Source organism: Lolium perenne, chromosome 4 (assembly GCF_019359855.2).
Source record: "Lolium perenne isolate Kyuss_39 chromosome 4, Kyuss_2.0, whole genome shotgun sequence".
NCBI classification, from domain to species: Eukaryota; Viridiplantae; Streptophyta; class Magnoliopsida; order Poales; family Poaceae; genus Lolium; species Lolium perenne.
In genome coordinates this window covers 31,227,776-31,245,636 of record NC_067247.2, presented here as the reverse complement: position 1 = coordinate 31,245,636, position 17,861 = coordinate 31,227,776, and the positions used below count along the sequence as shown (strand labels likewise).

Sequence of the window (17,861 nt, the reverse complement as noted above, 5' to 3'; positions counted from 1 at the left end):
GCAATAATCTTTAGTAGTAATTTCTCAATCTTAACTCTGCTATGTTAACTGCGACAAACAAAATACTCCACTATTCGCTGCCTCTTTTATCCGAAAAAATATCAATACCTTCCATATGAGATTAATACTACCTTCTTTCACGGCAACTTTAACAAAAAATTACTACATTATCTATTGCTTCTTCTATTAGAGAAAATTGTTACTATGTTTTTATTGATCACTTGATGATTACCTTACGAAGTGTGCCGGCGTGCCAACGCTTTCTAGTAATTATATATAACTTCATCTAGTAGGATTAGCTAGAGTTCATGCATGAACCGTATAGTTTATTTACCTTTTGTTAATAATAATAAGATATACACGTCAGGAACTGCACATCGCCTGCATCTTTTCTTTTCTTGTTCAAGAGACGTGCACGGCGTATATGCATGGAATATCCAGTGAAGCATCCGCTCCGCCCTCCGATAGTCCGATTCCTCCTAGGTAGGTGCGCTGCGCATTGTCATCCATGGCCAGCGGCAGCACCCATGCCCGCCACCTCTACCACCATTGCCTCCTCCAGCTCCTCCTCTTGCTGCTACCATGCCAGCAGTTCGCTTCCCATCTCGTCGATGGCGGCGGCATTCCGACCACGCTGGACGGGCCGTTCACGCCGGTCACCCGCGCATTCGACCGCTCGCTCCGGCAGGGCAGCGCGGACGTCCCGCTCTCCGACCCCCGGTTGGCCCCGCGCGCCCGCCCGCCGTGCCCGGAGCAGATCACGCTCGCCGCCTCCGCCGAGCCCACCTCGCTCTGGGTCTCCTGGGTGACCGGCCGTGCCCAGGTGGGCACCCACCTCACCCCGCTCGACCCCGCCGCCGTCCGCAGCGAGGTCTGGTACGGCGAGCGTGCCGGCCACCACCTGCGCGTGGCTACCGGCTCGGCGGAGGTGTACAGCCAGCTGTACCCGTACCCGGGCCTCCTCAACTACACCTCCGGCGTCATCCACCACGTGCGCCTCGTCAACCTGACGCCGTCCACCCGCTACTACTACCGCTGCGGCGACAGCTCCCTCCCCGAGGGCGGTCTGAGCGACGAGCGCTCCTTCCGGACGCTGCCAGCGCCGGCGCCCGACGCGTACCCTCGCCGCATCGCGGTGGTCGGGGACCTGGGCCTCACCGGCAACTCCACCTCCACCGTCGACCACCTTGCCAAGAACGACCCTTCCCTGATCCTGATGGTCGGCGACATGGCGTACGCCAACCAGTACCTCACCACCGGTGGCACAGGAGTCTCCTGTTTCTCCTGCTCCTTCCCTGATGCCCCGATCCGAGAGTCCTACCAGCCACGTTGGGACGGCTGGGCAAGGTAAGTTTTCGAATTTTTTTAATAATATATTTTTACGTTATTTTCACAAATAATACTCGTTTTAAACAAAATTCACAAATAAATACACCGTTAGGATAATGTTTTCCGATTAGTAGTTATCGAGCAAACGTTTCCGACTACTCGAACTTCGGTGGACAGTCTGATATGAAAAAAAAATATTTCACAAATAAATACACCGTCAGGGTACTGTTTTCCGATTAGGCCATCACCAAACGGGGCGACGCAAACGGACGCTGTGCGACTGTTTGCATCCGAGCGGACCGAAAATGCGTCTGCACCATGCTCTAGCGGGGTGATGCATCGTGTCCGGGACGTCCGCAGCGACGCAAACGCGACGCAAATATGCGGCACGTTTCCGTCTCCGCGGACATTGCGCGGTCGAGCCGAGCGTCCGCTCACTTCCCCCACGGGCCCGCCTGGCAGTGACCCCGTATCAAGGGCATCGCTTCTGCAGCCAGTGCTTCCGCGGTCAGCGCTTCCGTGTCTGCCTGTTCTGCGCGCGCACTGGCGGGCGCCGACTAGGCTTCTCTGCCGCCTTCAATGTCATCGTATCCCGCGCGCGGCCGGCCTTAAAAGTCGACCGGCACAGTTCATGCCCTCGCCTACACCTCCACTCCCACCTCCACCGCCGCGCGCCGCCGCAGCACCATGGGGAAGAAGAAGAACGACTTCGAGGCGTCCGACAGCGGCACCAAGAAGGGGGAGCGGACGCAGAGGGTGCCGCTGGCCATCAACGTGGGGAGGCTGATGCACGGAAAATGGATGCCATGCGACGCCTGGTCGGGCGTACAATTGCCTGGCGGCTGGCGGCTCAGCTACCGCCGGGTGCCCGTCCCTCCCGTGCCTGCACGCGAGCCAGATAGGACCGCCGAGATCCGGCGAAGGAGGTGGTACCTGCCGCCGGACCTCCACGCCGATCCGGCGTACGCCATCGACTCCGACAGCTGGCGCACGTATCTCATGTCCGAGAGGGATCCGAGGAGGAGGGCGGGCTTCATGGGCGACAGGGACTTTCCCTTCGACCGTCCACCGCCGCCTCGTCCTCAAAGACTGCAGGCGCCGACGCGTGCGCAGTACGACGACGACGACGACTACATCGAGGCGCTGGCGTACCACAATGAGGAGGTCAAGGACGACAGCGGCGACTAAGTTGCGGTCGTCTTCCAGGAATGGCAGCTGGCCATGGCGGAGGGCCGCAAGTTTGAGTACCCGGACAACATGACGGACGACGAGATCGCGAAGCTCGGCGTCCTCGTCTCCGAGAACGACCGACCTGTGCAGCCGCCGCTGCCCCGCCACCGGCTTCATGCCGCCGGGCGTGTCGGAGGATGAAGCCCTACGACTGGCGCTACAGGACTCGGCCACGCCACAACCGCCGCCTTACAATCCCTGGGCTCCTCAACCGCTGCCACATCCCTGGGCGCCTCCACCGCCGCCACATCCCTGGGCGCCTCCACCTCCGCCGCAGCCTTGGGCGCCTCTACCTCCGCCATAGCCACAACCCTGGGCATCTCCACCACCAGTACCACCGGTGCACCCGGCGTATGTTCCGCCGGCGCGCCCGGCATACGTTCCGCCGGTTCCCAACTGGCCGTGGGTGGTACCGGAGCTCATCGTGCTCGACAGCGACGAGTAGAAGCAGTAGGCGCATGCGTTTAGGGTTTATTTCCATGTGAACAACTATGTAAATTATGTTTTCATGTTATAAAAAAATGAAAATTCGAGCAAAAAATGCGTTGTGCCGCTGGAGCCACCCCGACGCAAATGGACGCGCGATCGATTTTGACCATTTCGGCCGACGCAAATGGACACGCGAGGACATTTTTGGATGGAGAAATGCATCGCGCCACTGGAGATGCCCTTAGTAGTTATCGAGCAAACGGTTTCCCACTACTCGAAATTCGGTGGACAGTCTGATATGGAAAAATATATTTTTATTAATATATTTTCCCGTTATTTTCACAAATAATACTTATTTTTAATAAATTTGGAATTTGGTGCACATGGGTGTCAGTGCTCCCTCCGCTTTCAGTTTTTTGAAAATTTTAAAATCTCACTTTTTTATGTTTTTAAAAATTGTGGCATTAAATATATAGATAGATATGTTCATGAGAAGTGTATGCAAAAAAGTCCCGGTAAAAAATACTTTAAATTTTGGGAAATACAAAAAAAAACAAATTTCTGACAAAAGGATACACTATTGTAATACTAATTTACTTCCATTAACTGTCAGAAATTTGTCTTTTTTATATTGTTCAAAATACAAAGTATTTTTTAACGTGAGTTTTTTGCATACACCCCATCCATATATATCTATTTATATATTTAACGTCATAATTTTTTGTGACTTAGAAATGTAAGATTTTAAAATTTTAAAAAATCTAAAAGTGAGGAGAGCACTGGTACCCATGTGTCAAAGACACTTTCCGATAAATACACCGTTAGAGTACTATTTTCCGATGAGTAGTTATCGAGCAAACGTTTCCGACTACTGCCTGTCCCATTTGATGAATCTTGTCAGGCTGCTGCAGTCCAAAACCACAAGGCGTGAGACGTGGAGCTGCTGCTACCTATGCTACACAATAATAGTACGTGCAAATAGTGTTGCACTGTGCACCATGAGCAGCTGCCGGTGAGCTCGGGCTGGCTCACGCGTTGCTGTTGGAGCGATGCCAAAAGCGAGGAGCAAGCTGAATCGCTGAATCTCTGGCTAATCAGGTTACGACAGCCCGACTAGAACTAGTCCGGTTCAGCTAGCCTGGGTAGTGTGCACGGAATCACGAGCTTTCGATCAATGTTTGTCCGATAAGTACTAATCGAGAAATAGTAGCCGACGTGTATTATTTGTGAAAATTGTTAAAAACGAGTATTATTCGTGGAAATAAAGAAATAACTGTACTATTACTAAAAAAATTGGTAACTTTCATGTCGATCATCGACCAATGGATCGTCACCGTTGATTTCTTCCTTGTCAACCGAGCGGGTTCTGTGTATCACGTTCTGATCGTGCTTGTGCTTGCGTGCTGGACTCGATCAGATTCATGGAACCGCTTGCGTCGAGGGTCCCGATGATGGTCATTGAAGGGAACCACGAGATGGAGCCGCAGGGGCACGACGGCGCAGTGACGTTTGCCTCCTACTCGGCACGCTTCGCCGTGCCGGCTGAGGAGTCTGCTTCCAACACAGAGTTCTACTACTCCTTCGACGCCGGCGGTATCCATTTCATCATGCTCGGCGCGTACGTCGACTACAATCGCACAGGTATAATTATTGAGTTGATTCATCACCGCCGATCCTCATGCATGAGTGAAAAAAATGATCTACATATATATATGTAGGAGCTCAGTACTCGTGGTTAGAGAAGGATCTGCGGAGAGTCGATCGAGTAGTCACCCCGTGGGTCGTTGCTTCTTGGCACTCGCCCTGGTATAACAGCTACGCCTCGCACTACCAGGAGTTCGAGTGCATGAGGCAGCAAATGGAAGGGCTCCTGTACCAACATGGCGTCGACATTGTCTTCTCAGGACATGTAAGTCTGTCAGCACATTATTCATTTACTTTGTCAAATGGTTTCATCACCCTGAAGAAAGAACCTACCCATTTTACTTATCCAAATGCAGTAAGAGAGAAACAACCTTGATCACTGTAAGAAAGAATCAAAAGACTCTTTAAGATCTGTTATCTCCGTTCTAAATTACTCCTTCCATCTCATGAAACTACTGTCTAGATACATTTCAATTTAGACAAACTTGTGACATATTTCATGGGAAGGAGGGAGTAAAAGCTTTCTTAGAAAGTTAGCTTAGCTTTCTAAAACAGCTTATGTTTTGAAACGGATGTAGTATTATTTACTATTCATCTAAAGAGGACATATAACCACAACACATCCATGGTAAATTAAATCCAAAAACCTCTTGATTTACTTGATTCTCCATGTTTGTTTCATCCAAATCTGATTTACTTGATTCTAAATTTATTGGTTGATTAAGGTACACGCATACGAAAGGATGAACCGGGTATTCAATTACACGCTCGACACCTGTGGACCGGTTTACATTACGATCGGAGATGGCGGTAACATTGAGAAAGTCGACATTGATCATGCGGATGATCCTGGAAAGTGTCCCTCCCCAGGTGACAACACCCCTGAATTTGGTGGGATCTGCCATCTGAACTTCACATCAGGTCCTGCGAAGGGGAGGTTTTGCTGGCAGAGACAGCCAGAATGGAGCGCGTTCCGGGAAAGCAGTTTCGGCCATGGGATTTTAGAGGTAACACTGGTGGAAAAAAGGGCTTTGGTCGCGGTTGGCAACTGCCATTAGTCGCGGTGGCGCAACCGCGACCAAAGCTGCGCGACTAAAGGCCCCCCCCTTTAGTCGCGGTTCCTTACGAACCGCGACTAAAGGCCCGTCCACGTGGGCCGCAGGCGGCGAGAGGCGGAGGACCTTTAGTCGCGGTTCTTCTGGCCAGCCGCGACTAAAGGCCTCCGCAGGGTTTAGGGTTTTAGCCCCCCTCCCCCTAAATCTGGTTTCTTTTTAATTTGTATTATTTTATTTCTTTTGGGTTTTAATTCTGAAGGAGTTTCACATATTTAGGCCAACCGCGACTAAAGGCCTCCGCAGGGTTTAGGGTTTTAGCCCCCCTCCCCCTAAATCTGGTTTCTTTTTAATTTGTATTATTTTATTTCTTTTGGGTTTTAATTTTGAAGGAGTTTCACATATTCTACGGTACTGTATACATACATGCATATGAATGTACAATTTCAAACAAATTTGAAATTAGAACCAAAAAGAATTCAAGAGGAATATACAATATATATTCAATATCGGATCACCATATACAATATATATTCAATATCGGATGACCATATACAATTTTGAACAAGTTAGTTACAAATTCTGGTGCATATAAAGTTCTACGTCATCGTAATAGTGTTCTCCTCTAGGATCGATGACTTCCTCGCCAACCATCCAGCTAGTTCCTCTTGAAGTGGTCGGAAGCGAGCTTCGGACTAAGCGTCTTCCGGAGGTTATTCCTCGTGATGTTGTTCTCACACGTCTGGTCCCGCTCATTGCGTATCTCCGGATCCTCTCACAAACATAGTATCCACATAGATTGGTCCCCGGTGGCTGAGTATCCCCGTCCGCACTGCCATTTTAAAAGATAGCTCTTTTTGAATTCACCGACCTTGGTATCTACGAACCGTCTCCAAACCCTACGAGGCAAAGAAAATTAAATAAACAAGAGAGTTATTAATTAGTTACTTGATATTAGGAAATGATGAACGAAATAGGCCGATCGATATAGAGCGCAAATGAATGAAAATAATTACTTTTGCAACATTTTTCTCATGTCGCCCCAAAGCGCCGGATCCATATTCAGAGAGTCGTGGACGAGAACGGAGGAGGTCTGAACTTTAATTACCATAAGAATCCAGTGGAACCTGCGGACACGATACATGCACAGTCATGCATAACTCATCGATTAGCCACATACCATGCATGGAGTAAACAAAAGAGAATGTGCTCAAGACAGAAACACTCACCCAAAATGGTAAGGAAATAGAATATCACTTTTCTCGTTGCTGTTTTCTAATAAACCGCCACAGGTCATCCTCCACGTCGGCGGGGTGGTGTTCTAACACATGTGAATTAACGATGTGTGGGTCAATGAACCCAACATCATGGATGTTCCTTATTCGCATTTCCCGCTTCTTCATTCTCGCATAATAGCGTACACAACAAGATAGTTAGGACAGTGCAGGTGCAATGAACGAGATGGGGTAGAAATTAATAAATCACTTACGTAACGTAGCAACCGATGATAGATTTGTCGAGGTCGCGCAGATTGAACAAATGGAACAATTCACTCAGAGGAATTTGTACCCAGTAATGTTTGAAGTGATGCTCATATCTAACTTCCGCATAGATATAGTCTTTGGCGTTTTTATGTTTTATGTAACCCTTGTACCAATTTAGCAGACCTAGCATTTGTCGAGGTAGATCCCCTTCCTGCGCAGGCTCGACGAGAGGGCCATTCTTCACATATGTAAATACTACGTCCTTCATTGGCGCCTCATCAAGGCCTAGCAGTGCACGAAGAGTGATACCTAACTCGGCCGCTTGTTCTCTCGGGCACTCGTTATAGTCAATCCATGTGCCGCAGCTGCTACGATATCGGGGCATCCGGATCGGCGGCTTGCACTATGAGCGGGGCGATCGATTGTTTACTTTGTTCCCCGAGCTGGGCAACTTCTTTCCCCCTTTCTAATTTTGACTCGGCCTCGTCCTTCACGGCTTTCTTCTCCGCCAACTCTTTCCTGTTCTTGAACGCGAGTGCTTGCCTACGAAGTTCACGTAAATAGTCGTCAGGCAGATTCTTCGCGGCTTGGGACGGTGTGTTCAAAAATGACTTAGCCCACCGTTTTCCTTGTCGAATATACCGGCTTGGGCTCGCCCTCTATTTTCCTCTTGACGCTCGCCTTCCATTTCTCTAAATCAGCAGCCGCGCCCGCCTCGACTTCCTCGGCACTACTTTCCCAAGGCCTCGTGGGGAGAGGCTTCGGTGATACCTCCGGTACCTTTGTTTTCTTAGGTACGTAAGGGTCCGGGTTAATAACCCAGGACTGCTTCGCTTTCTTCGCCGGAGGTGGATTGGGGGCGGCACGGTGTCCGATCACCCGCCGGACGAGGATCGGGGGCGGCGGCGTGGGCTGACGTGAATGAGGTGTATTAGGTGAAGCACCACCGCCACCGTCACCGCCACCGCCACCGTCACCGCCACCGCCACCGCCACCGTCACCGCCACCGCCACCACCACCACCGTACGGTGGACTTGTTGGCGCCTCGCCCGGAAACTTGATAAATTTCTTCGCCATAGAATGAATCGGCGCTTGACATCTCCAAGTCTTTTCACCCCTTCGTGTGTAGCAATGTCAATGTCCGTGTTCTCAAACCCTTGGACTATCTCCTCCACCGTCACACGAGCATAGCCATCTTGAATGGGGTTGTTGTGGTGGAGTGCGCCAGGTGGTAAAGCACTGCCGATGGCTACCTTCATGGACATGTTCCCGATAGGATAATACAGATGACATGCTTTCATCTCCTTTATATCGTCCACGGGGTAGCGAGGAGGCTCCGGTGCAGTAATTTCGACCACCAGAGGCTCCGGTGCAGTAATTTCTATCGTCGGTGCACCAGCCGGTGAGGCCTCCGTGGAAGCCACGCTGCTTCTTCTCTCATGCTGGCTTCCGAGATCCATTGGATGATCTTCAGCATGTCGCGCCCGAGCTGCATCTCTTTCGGCGACTAGTACACTCACGGTTTTCTTCATCACATCCATTTCCGTTACCAACTTCGCCACAACATCTGCATCACGATCCATCTTTCTCTTACGGCTTCAGAACCGTACGGGTCATCGTTCCGGGGAACCCTATTTTCCACGGAATGGGCCCCATGCCTCGTATACGTCCTCCGTGTTCGGGATTCCCGAGGGCTTTTGTCGTGCGTCGTTCTCTCTCCGTTGAACCTGATCCTCCCCTCTTGAGCCTCCTCATTGCCTCAATAAGCTTTTGGGTGGGTGTAATTATTTTGCCCCGATAAACACACTCCCCTGTCTCCGGGTTCAGCGATCCCCCATGCCCGTACTCACCAGCTTTTGGCCCTTGGGTCCCATCCCTCCGCACTGGACGGATTCCTCGCGCCCTCAGCTCGTTCTCCATCTTCTCCCACTTAGGCTGCCAAAAGCGATACCCTCCTGGCCCCATTTTATGATTGTACTCCTTCTTGGCCGCATTTTCCTTATTTTTTTCGATAGTTCAAGGAACTGCTCCGATTTCTTTTGCTTCACAAATTCTGGCCAATCATGTTGCAGTTTCTCATATTGTCCTTTGAAATCCGGAGTCTTGCCCTGGTTGACAAAGTCATGGGCTAGATTTTGCTTGTATTTCCGGAATGCGTTGGCCATCCTAGAAAGAGCGAACTGTTTGACTAGCTTGCGCCTCTTCTTGTTTTCCGCAATCTTGTTACCCTCCTCATCGTATTTGCGGTATTCCGGAGGTAGAACGAAATGTTCCATAAGCTTGTTGAAGCAATCTTTTTCTCTCTTATCGACAAAAGTGAAACCAACACGTGCCTTCTTTGGCTCATTCCACTCCTGGCGGGTGATCGAGACGTTGTCTCTAACAACGGCTCCGCATTGGCTGACAAACTTGGTGGCGTTCTTGCTGGGCTCCAGCGGCCTGCCGGTTTCTTCGTCGACAACATCGATGGTGCATGTTTCTCCTGCTTTCATCGTCTTGGTTGCGCCACGCTTTGACGACGTACTCGATTTTTTCGACGATCCGGCCGAGGGCTAAAATAAGAAAGAGAGTCGCGCGCGTTAGTACACACACATTTATTCAAATCAGTTAGTTGTATCACCGTACGCTCAATATGTATATATATATATATACCTCGGCGCCGGAGGTGGTTGCTACTTCCAATTGAAGATCGTCGTTTATCGACGTTTCTTCGGCATCATCCGCTTGTCGACGGCGCCCTTCATCTTCACACTCAAGGTTCAGATAAGAAGAGATATCATCTTCTTCTTCTCCGGTCGGCACATATGGAATATCGCCTTTTATGATGCCGAACATATGGTCTTCAGCGTCCGGATCATAGTTGTCCAGAATCGGGTCAGCTCTATCGTCCGCCATATGTCAGTCCTGAAAACATGTAGTCAAAACAAATTAATTAAGTGAAGAAGGGGTGGTGGCGGTGGCAAAAGGGCGGTGGCTAAATGGAGGGGGCCGGCGAGCTGGAAGGGGTTGGGAGAGGGTGTCGCGGAAGAGCGCGAGACGGGGCGGTAGACGACGGCGTCACGGAGAGGGAGGCGTATGCGGAGGGGGCGACGAGGGGCTCGCTCCCCCTCGCATACGCGCGGTGGCGGTGGTGAAAGGGCGGTGGCGAAAGGGCGGTGGAGTGGTGCCGAGGACACATAACCCTCGCGCGGTGGTTAAGTTATGTGTCCTCGCGCCCTAGTGCGTGTGTGTGGCACGCCGTCCTAATGCGTGTGTGTGGCGCGCGCCCCGGCCGGCCTTCGGGCCTCCGTCTCCCCTAGATCTAGTACGTTTTATTAAGTCAAGATTTTAAGTCAAAATTATTAAGTCAAAAAGTCAAAATTTTAAGTCTCAAATTACAAGTCTTCTTTTAGTTTTTTAAGTCTCAAAATTTTAACTCTCAATTATTTAGTTAATTTTAAGTCTCAAATTTTAAGTCTAAAATTTTAAGTCTCAAATTTTTAAGTCTCAAATTTTATGTCTTCTTGTAGTTTTTTAAGTCTCAAATTATAAGTCTCAATTTTTAGTTAATTTTAATTTCGAAATTAACAAAAACTAAAACTTAAAAAAAAAGAAAAAATTGGCCGGGCCGGCCGGTATGCGCGCGCGCGCGGCGCCCTATCGTGGGGCGCGCCTCTCTTCCGGGGCGGCGCGCCTCTCTCGGCGGTGGCGCGCGCGGGGCCCGCGCCTCTCTCTCTTCCGCGGCGGCGCGCCGGGGTACGTGCGCGGCGGCGGCCGGCGACACTGAGCGGCGCGGGCGGGCGGCGGCGGGGCGGTTTGGATCCTTACGGGGCTACGGCGAGCTGGTGGCGGCGGTCGATGGCGCGCGGTGGCGGCGGTCGATGGTGCGCGGCGGGTGGCGGCGGTCGATGGCGCGCGCGGCGGCGTCTCGCGTCCGAGGAGGCGTCGGCGGCGTCGTCGAGGCGCGCGGCAGAGATCGTCTCAAGACACGAACGGGCGGAGGAAGAAGAAGCGCGCGCCGTTCGGCCGCGCGATATTTATAGCGGATGACCTTTAGTCGCGGTTGGGGTCACCAACCGCGACTAAAGGCTACCCTTTAGTCGCGGTTGGTGACCCCAACCGCGACTAAAGCCTTTTTTCGCCCCATTTGAGGTTCCCGCGAAAATGATTTTAGTCGCGTTGGCCTGGCCAACCGCGACTAAAGGCTTTTTTTCAAATTATTTCATTTCAGAAATGTTTAGAATACATATAATATATCAAAAAATTCATAAAAATAAAACTAATTCAATTCAAAATTTTAAAAATACAAATAATACATCAATAAATTCAGAAAAATAAAACTAATTCAATTCAAAATATTAAAAATACAAATTATATATCAAAAAATTAAGAAAAATAAAACTAATTCATTTCAAAATATTAAAAATACATATAATATATCAAAAAATTCATAAAAATAAAACTAATTCAATTCAAAATTTTAAAAATACATATAATATATCAAAAAATTCATAAAAATAAAACTAATTCAATTCAAAATTTTAAAAATACATATAATATATCAATAAATTCAGAAAAATAAAACTAATTCAATTCAAAATGTTAAAAATACAAATAATATATCAATAAATTCAGAAAAAAAAAACTAATTCAAATAAAACTAATTCATTTCAATATGTTAAAAATACAAATAATATATCAAAAAACTAAGAAAAATAAAACTAATTCAATTCAAAATGTTTAAAATACATATAATATATCAAAAAATTCATAAAAATAAAACTAATTCAATTCAAAATCTTAAAAATACAAATAATATATCAAAAAATTCATAAAAATAAAACTAATTCAATTCAAAATCTTAAAATACAAATAATATATCAAAAAATTCAGAAAAATAAAACTAATTCAATTCAAAATTTTAAAACCCCCTCTTCCCGCCTCTTTCCGCCGACCCCTCTTCCCTCCTCGTCTTCCCGCCATTTCTTCCCTGTCTTCCCGCCTCTTTCTTCCCGCCAATTGTTTCCCGCCAATTTCTTTCGGCCTCTTTCTTCCCGCCAATTTTTTCCCCGCCAATTTCTTCCCGCCACTTTCTCCCCGCCTCTTTCTTCCCGCGTCCCCGTCTTCCCGCTCCCATTTTTCCCGCCATTTGTCAAGACATATAGGTAGCCCGCCTTGGCCAAAGCATCACATCTCTACAATCTCTCATCACTCTCTCATGGCTTCCACCGCACCCACTCTAACCTACCAGCAGGTGGAGGAGCTTTGCGCCTCGAACTACCCTTGCCCTCGTGGCTACCGCGTCCTCGCCGGCCGGAGCCTAAGCGCCGGCGGCGTGCCGGTCCCTCCCGTCCCTCGTGGTACCGCGCGCCGGCGGCCATTACGAACCACTACTACCTCGACCTCACGCCGGAGCAGCGGATGAATCCCCGTTGGCATCCCGATAACCAAGATACTTGGGACGCCTTCTTCATCAATCGGCGTGAGAGGGCGCTCGCTGTGTATGAGGAGGACGGTCCGCCTCCCGGAAACTTCCACGAGGCCGGCCGTCGGCTATGGTGGTACGGCCGGACTCTCGCAGAGCGTCATGGACTACATCACGGCCGGCGATATCCCCGCCTGCGCTACCCTCGCTTTGAGCCACGAGCGCCGCCCGACGACAGCCGACGATGCTAGCCGACGACGATGCCGGCAACTTAGAAGGCGACGACTACAGCACAACGGCGGCGGCTATGAAGACTACGAGTATGCATATTATACGCCTAGGCAGGAGTATGACTAAATCACTCCAAATTTCATGTATTCATCCAGGAGTATGACTTAGACACTCCAAATTTCCGTATGAAGGAGTATGACTTAGTCACTCCAAATTTCATGTATGCATGCCGGAGTATGACTTAGTCACTCCAAATTTCATGTATCATCAGTGCTATCTCGAGTCAATTGAATCATTCGAAAATGGACACCAAACACATCACGGGTAATATAATTCACATGATTCATTCAACAAAGTTTGGTACAATAAATTATTACACATCATTTCTTCCCTTGTGTCCCCGCTTGCTTACGATTGTGCCGTATCCATGGAGCATCCTCATCATTTAACTTAATGCTTGGGTCGGTGTTCACTTTGAAGGGCGGAATTTCAGCAAACATATTATAATCTTCTCGACATGTCTGTCTTGTCCTCCACTCCCACGATGTTTCTTTTCCCCGAAAGAACAATGTGGCGCTTTGGATCATCGCATGATGTACCGATCGTTTTCTTATCTTTCCGTTTCCTCGATTTGCTACTCATGTCCTTCACATAGAAAACCTGAGCGACATCTTTCGCTAGGACGAATGGTTCGTCAAGATAACCAAGATTGTTGAAATCCACCATTGTCATTCCGTATTGCTGGTCCACCTTTACCCCACCTCCTCGTTAGCTTGAACCATTTGCACCGGAACAAAGGGACCCTAAAGGAGGGTCCATAGTCAAGTTCCCATATCTCCTCTATGTAACCATAATATGTGACCTTTTGCCCATTCTCGGTTGCTGCATCAAAGCGGACACCACTGCTTTTGGTTGGTGCTCTTTTTATCTTGGGCGATCGTGTAAAATGTATTCCCATTTATCTCTGTACTTTGGAAAGTCGTTATAGTCGAAGATGGTGTCTTGGCCAACATGTACAGCTGATCTACAACCTTATTGTCACTCATTAAATGTTTTCTCAACCAACTGCCGAAAGTCTCCATGTGGGCCTTCCTAATCCAGGATTCAAAGCTTCCTGTGGTTGTCCGAGCGTAAAATATTCTTGTGTTTCTCAAAGTACGGAGCAACCAAGCTGGAATTGGTCGAACCGTGTGGTGTGCTTCATCGAGAATGGCCGTCCATACATATCATTGATTTCCTTCCGATCGTGCCTTTTCCACTTAGTCTCCCCTCGTGCCGCGATTGAGGAAGACCAATCGGCTTAAGGTCAGGAACAAAGTCAACACAAAACTCAATTACCTCCTCATTTCCATAGCCCTTGGCGATGCTTCCTTCTGGCCTAGCACGGTTACGAACATATTTCTTTAATACTCCCATGAACCTCTCGAAGGGGAACATATTGTGTAGAAATACAGGACCGAGAATGGAAATCTCATCGACTAGGTGAACCAGGAGGTGCGTCATAATATTGAAGAAGGATGGCGGGAACACCAACTCGAAACTCGACAAGACATTGGATCACATCGTTCAGAATCGTGGTAGAACTTCTGGATTGATTACCTTCTCGAGAGATTGCATTGAGGAATGCACATAGCTTCACAATGGGCAGTCGAACATTTTCCCGCAGAGCCCTCAAAGCAATCGGAAGCAATTGCGTCATAATCACGTGGCAGTCGTGAGACTTCAGGTTTTGGAACTTTTTCTCCGCCATGTTTATTATTCCCTTTATATTGGACGAGAATCCCGACGGGACCTTCATACCGCTCAGGCATTCAAAAAAGATGACCTTCTCTTCTTTGGTCGTAGCGTAGCCGGCACGACCTTGAAACCGCTCCGGATGCCGTTCATCAGGGTCTTTCAAACTTTGCTGGTCCCGCCGTGCTTCCTTTGTATCATTTGACTTCCCATACACGCCCAAGAAGCTTAGGATGTTCACGCAAATATTCTTCGTAACGTGCATCACGTCGATTGCAGAGCGGACTTCTAGGACTTTCCAATATTCTAGCTCCCAGAATATAGATTTCTTCTTCCACATGGCTACGTGCCCGTCAGCTCCCTTCGGAACTGATTGTCCGCCAGGACCCTTTCCAAAGATGACTTTCAAACCCTTGACCATATCAAATACCTCAGCACCAAGCAGTGTTCCGCAGCTTCGGCCGGTGATCTGCCTTGCCGTTGTAATGCTTGCCTTTCTTTCTTATCGGATGACCTTTCGGAAGAAATCGACGATGCCCAAGGTACACGTTCTTCTTACAATTTGGCAAATGTACACTTTCAGTCTCATGTAAGCAGTGCGTGCATGCATTGTATCCCTTATTTGACAGTCCCGAAAGGTTACTAAGAGCAGGCCAATCGTTGATGGTTACGAAAGCAACGCTCGTAGGTCAAATTCCTCTTCTTTGTGCTCATCCCACACACGGACACCAGGTCTGCCCCACAGCTGTAAAAGTTCATCAACTAATGGCCTTAGGTACACATCGATGTCGTTGCCGGGTTGCTTCGGACCTTGGATGAGCACTGGCATCATAATGAACTTCCGCTTCATGCACAACCAAGGAGGAAGGTTGTAGATGCATAGAGTCACGGGCCAGGTACTATGGCTGGAGCTCGCTTCGCCAAAAGGATTCATGCCATCCGTACTTAGACCAAATCTTATGTTCCTTGCGTCACCTGCAAAATCTTTGAACTCTCTCGTCGATCTTTCTCCATTGCGTTCCATCTGCGGGGTGTCTCAACTCCCCGTCCGACTTACGGTCCTCTTTGTGCCATCGCAACAACTTGGCATGCTCTTTGTTCCCGAACAGACGTTTCAACCGTGGTATTATAGGAGCATACCACATCACCTTGGCGGGAACCCTCTTCCTGGGTTTCTGGCCCTCAACATCGTCACCAGGGTCATCGCCTCTGATCTTATAACGCAATGCAGTGCATACTGGGCATTCATTCAAATTCTCGTATTCACCGCGGTAGAGGATGCAGTCGTTGATGCATGCATGTATCTTCAGAACCTCTAAACCTAGAGGGCAGACAACCTTCTTTGCTTCGTACGTAGTGGCGGGCAACTCGTTATTCTTTGGAAACATATTCTTCAACATTTTCAGCAAGTTTTCAAATGCCGAGTCAGCTACACCTGCCTGTGCCTTCCATCTCAAAGCAAATCCAGTGTGCAGCCCAGCTTTTTCAGACCATCATCGCATCCGGGGTACAGCGCCTTCCTGTGATCCTCTAACATGCGATCCAAATTCTCCCTCTCTTTTTCAGTTTCGCAGCGTCTCCGTGCATCAGCAATGGTCCGACCAAGATCATCAACGGGATCATCACGTGCCTCTTCTTCACCTTCCCCTTCACCTTCCCCTTCACCTTCAGCATCCTCCATGAAAGTATCACCGAAATGAGCAAGATAGCTTTCATCGATGAAATCATCCCCTTCTTCATCTTCTTCCATTATAACCCCTCTTTCTCCATGCTTGGTCCAACAATTATAGCTTGGCATGAAACCGTGCCGAAGCAGGTGCATGTGAACATCTCTTGAGGAAGAGTAACCCTTCTGATTCTTACATTTAACACATGGACAGATAACAAAACCCTCCTGCTTGTTCGCATTAGCCACTACGAGGAAATCTTTCAAACCCGCACTGAACTCGCCGGAGAGTCGGTTACCGTACATCCATTGTCGATTCATCTGCATTATTATAATATAAAATATATAATTAACCATCATGCATTTGTTAAACTAACTAGCTACAAACAATATAAATTAAACAATGAACTACACACACATGCACATTTTATCAACGACACATCAAAGGTTCAAGTTGCTAACCGCGATCGAGGAGGAAAAAATAAATGAGAAAGCTCAAGTGTGGCTCCAACACTTCATATCATGTTTGTTTCATGCTCTTGGGGCATTTCATCAAACACCTTATGTGCATAAGAGGAACCAAAAGCAAACCTAACACCCACTTGTGAGCTTGTGAAGAGAATGGCACCAAATGGCTAAGTGTTGGCTGCTGGATGGGTATATATAGGGGAGGGGCTTTAGTCCCGGTTGGCCTGGCCAACCGCGACTAAAGGCCTTCGGGCACCTTTAGTCGCGGTTGGCCTGGCCAACCGCGACTAAAGACCCCCCACGTGCACCGGCTGGCCACCGAGCGCCCTGGGCCCAGGCCTTTGGTCGCGGTTCTCCTCCCGAACCGCGACTAAAGGTACCATTTGTCGCGGATCCTGCAGCATCGCGACTTATGGGGCTCACCCGAAGCCTGTTTTTCCACCAGTGTAAATTAAATTAAATTACTTGACTATCTAATTCTCATCACCTATTGCTTTTCTGTGCTTACAAGGAACCGCATATGCTGATATGCATACTTGACTCTCTCCTTCTCATCATCATCGTCACATGCTAGAGTTCATACAGGTTGTGAATTCGACATATGCCTTGTGGACATGGCACCGTAACCAGGATACATATGGAGAAGACAGTCTAGGGGATCAGATCTACATAGTACGGCAACCCAAGGAGTGTCTAATTCAGTCTAGGAGTGTGTGACTTCACCCGAATGGTGATAATTTTACAATAATTCCAGTTAGTTTTTTGTGTTGTAATGTTGTATAGGGCAGTCCCGATGCAGGGTGCCCCTCATCGTTATTGAGTAGCAGCCCAGACGCTAAGCAAGCTGCTATAAGTATCCATCCCGTTTGGACTATGAATATAATCTAGATAAAGACTATGCATCATTGATGTAGAGACTAGGGCGTACTCTTTGAAAAATATCTCTTTTGAACTACATGCATGATTAATCAGTACAGTTTTCAAAGACCATTTTGGTTCCTACTCCTAGCTTTGAGTGGGCAAGAAGCCATAGTGTTGTGGCAAGATTATAGCTTACCTTTTGGGTAGTGTTGGTGTTGTTGTATCTATTTATTTATTTTAATACTAGAAGATTTGTTAAATAATAATTATTGGCAATATATCTAGGTGTTACAACCACAAAAGAGTTCAAGCCCTCGGTCCGGGGATGT

The 17,861-nt window shown here is 48.3% G+C and overlaps 1 protein-coding gene across 2 annotated transcripts; it reads left to right on the top strand.

The window, feature by feature from the left end:
- Positions 1–419: 419 nt before the first annotated feature.
- Positions 420–17,626, top strand: LOC127292088 (purple acid phosphatase 23). 2 transcript variants are annotated; one of them, XM_051321440.2, is made up of 5 exons: positions 420–1,347; positions 4,406–4,629; positions 4,707–4,897; positions 5,358–5,639; positions 17,246–17,394. In XM_051321440.2, exons 1-5 carry the CDS (start codon positions 509–511, stop codon positions 17,261–17,263), a joined length of 1,554 nt encoding a protein of 517 aa, XP_051177400.1. In that variant the 5' UTR covers positions 420–508; the 3' UTR covers positions 17,264–17,394. The 2 variants fall into 2 exon arrangements, with proteins under 2 accessions (XP_051177400.1, XP_051177399.1); XM_051321439.2 differs by having other exon boundaries at positions 421–1,347; positions 17,257–17,626.
- Positions 17,627–17,861: the final 235 nt, after the last annotated feature.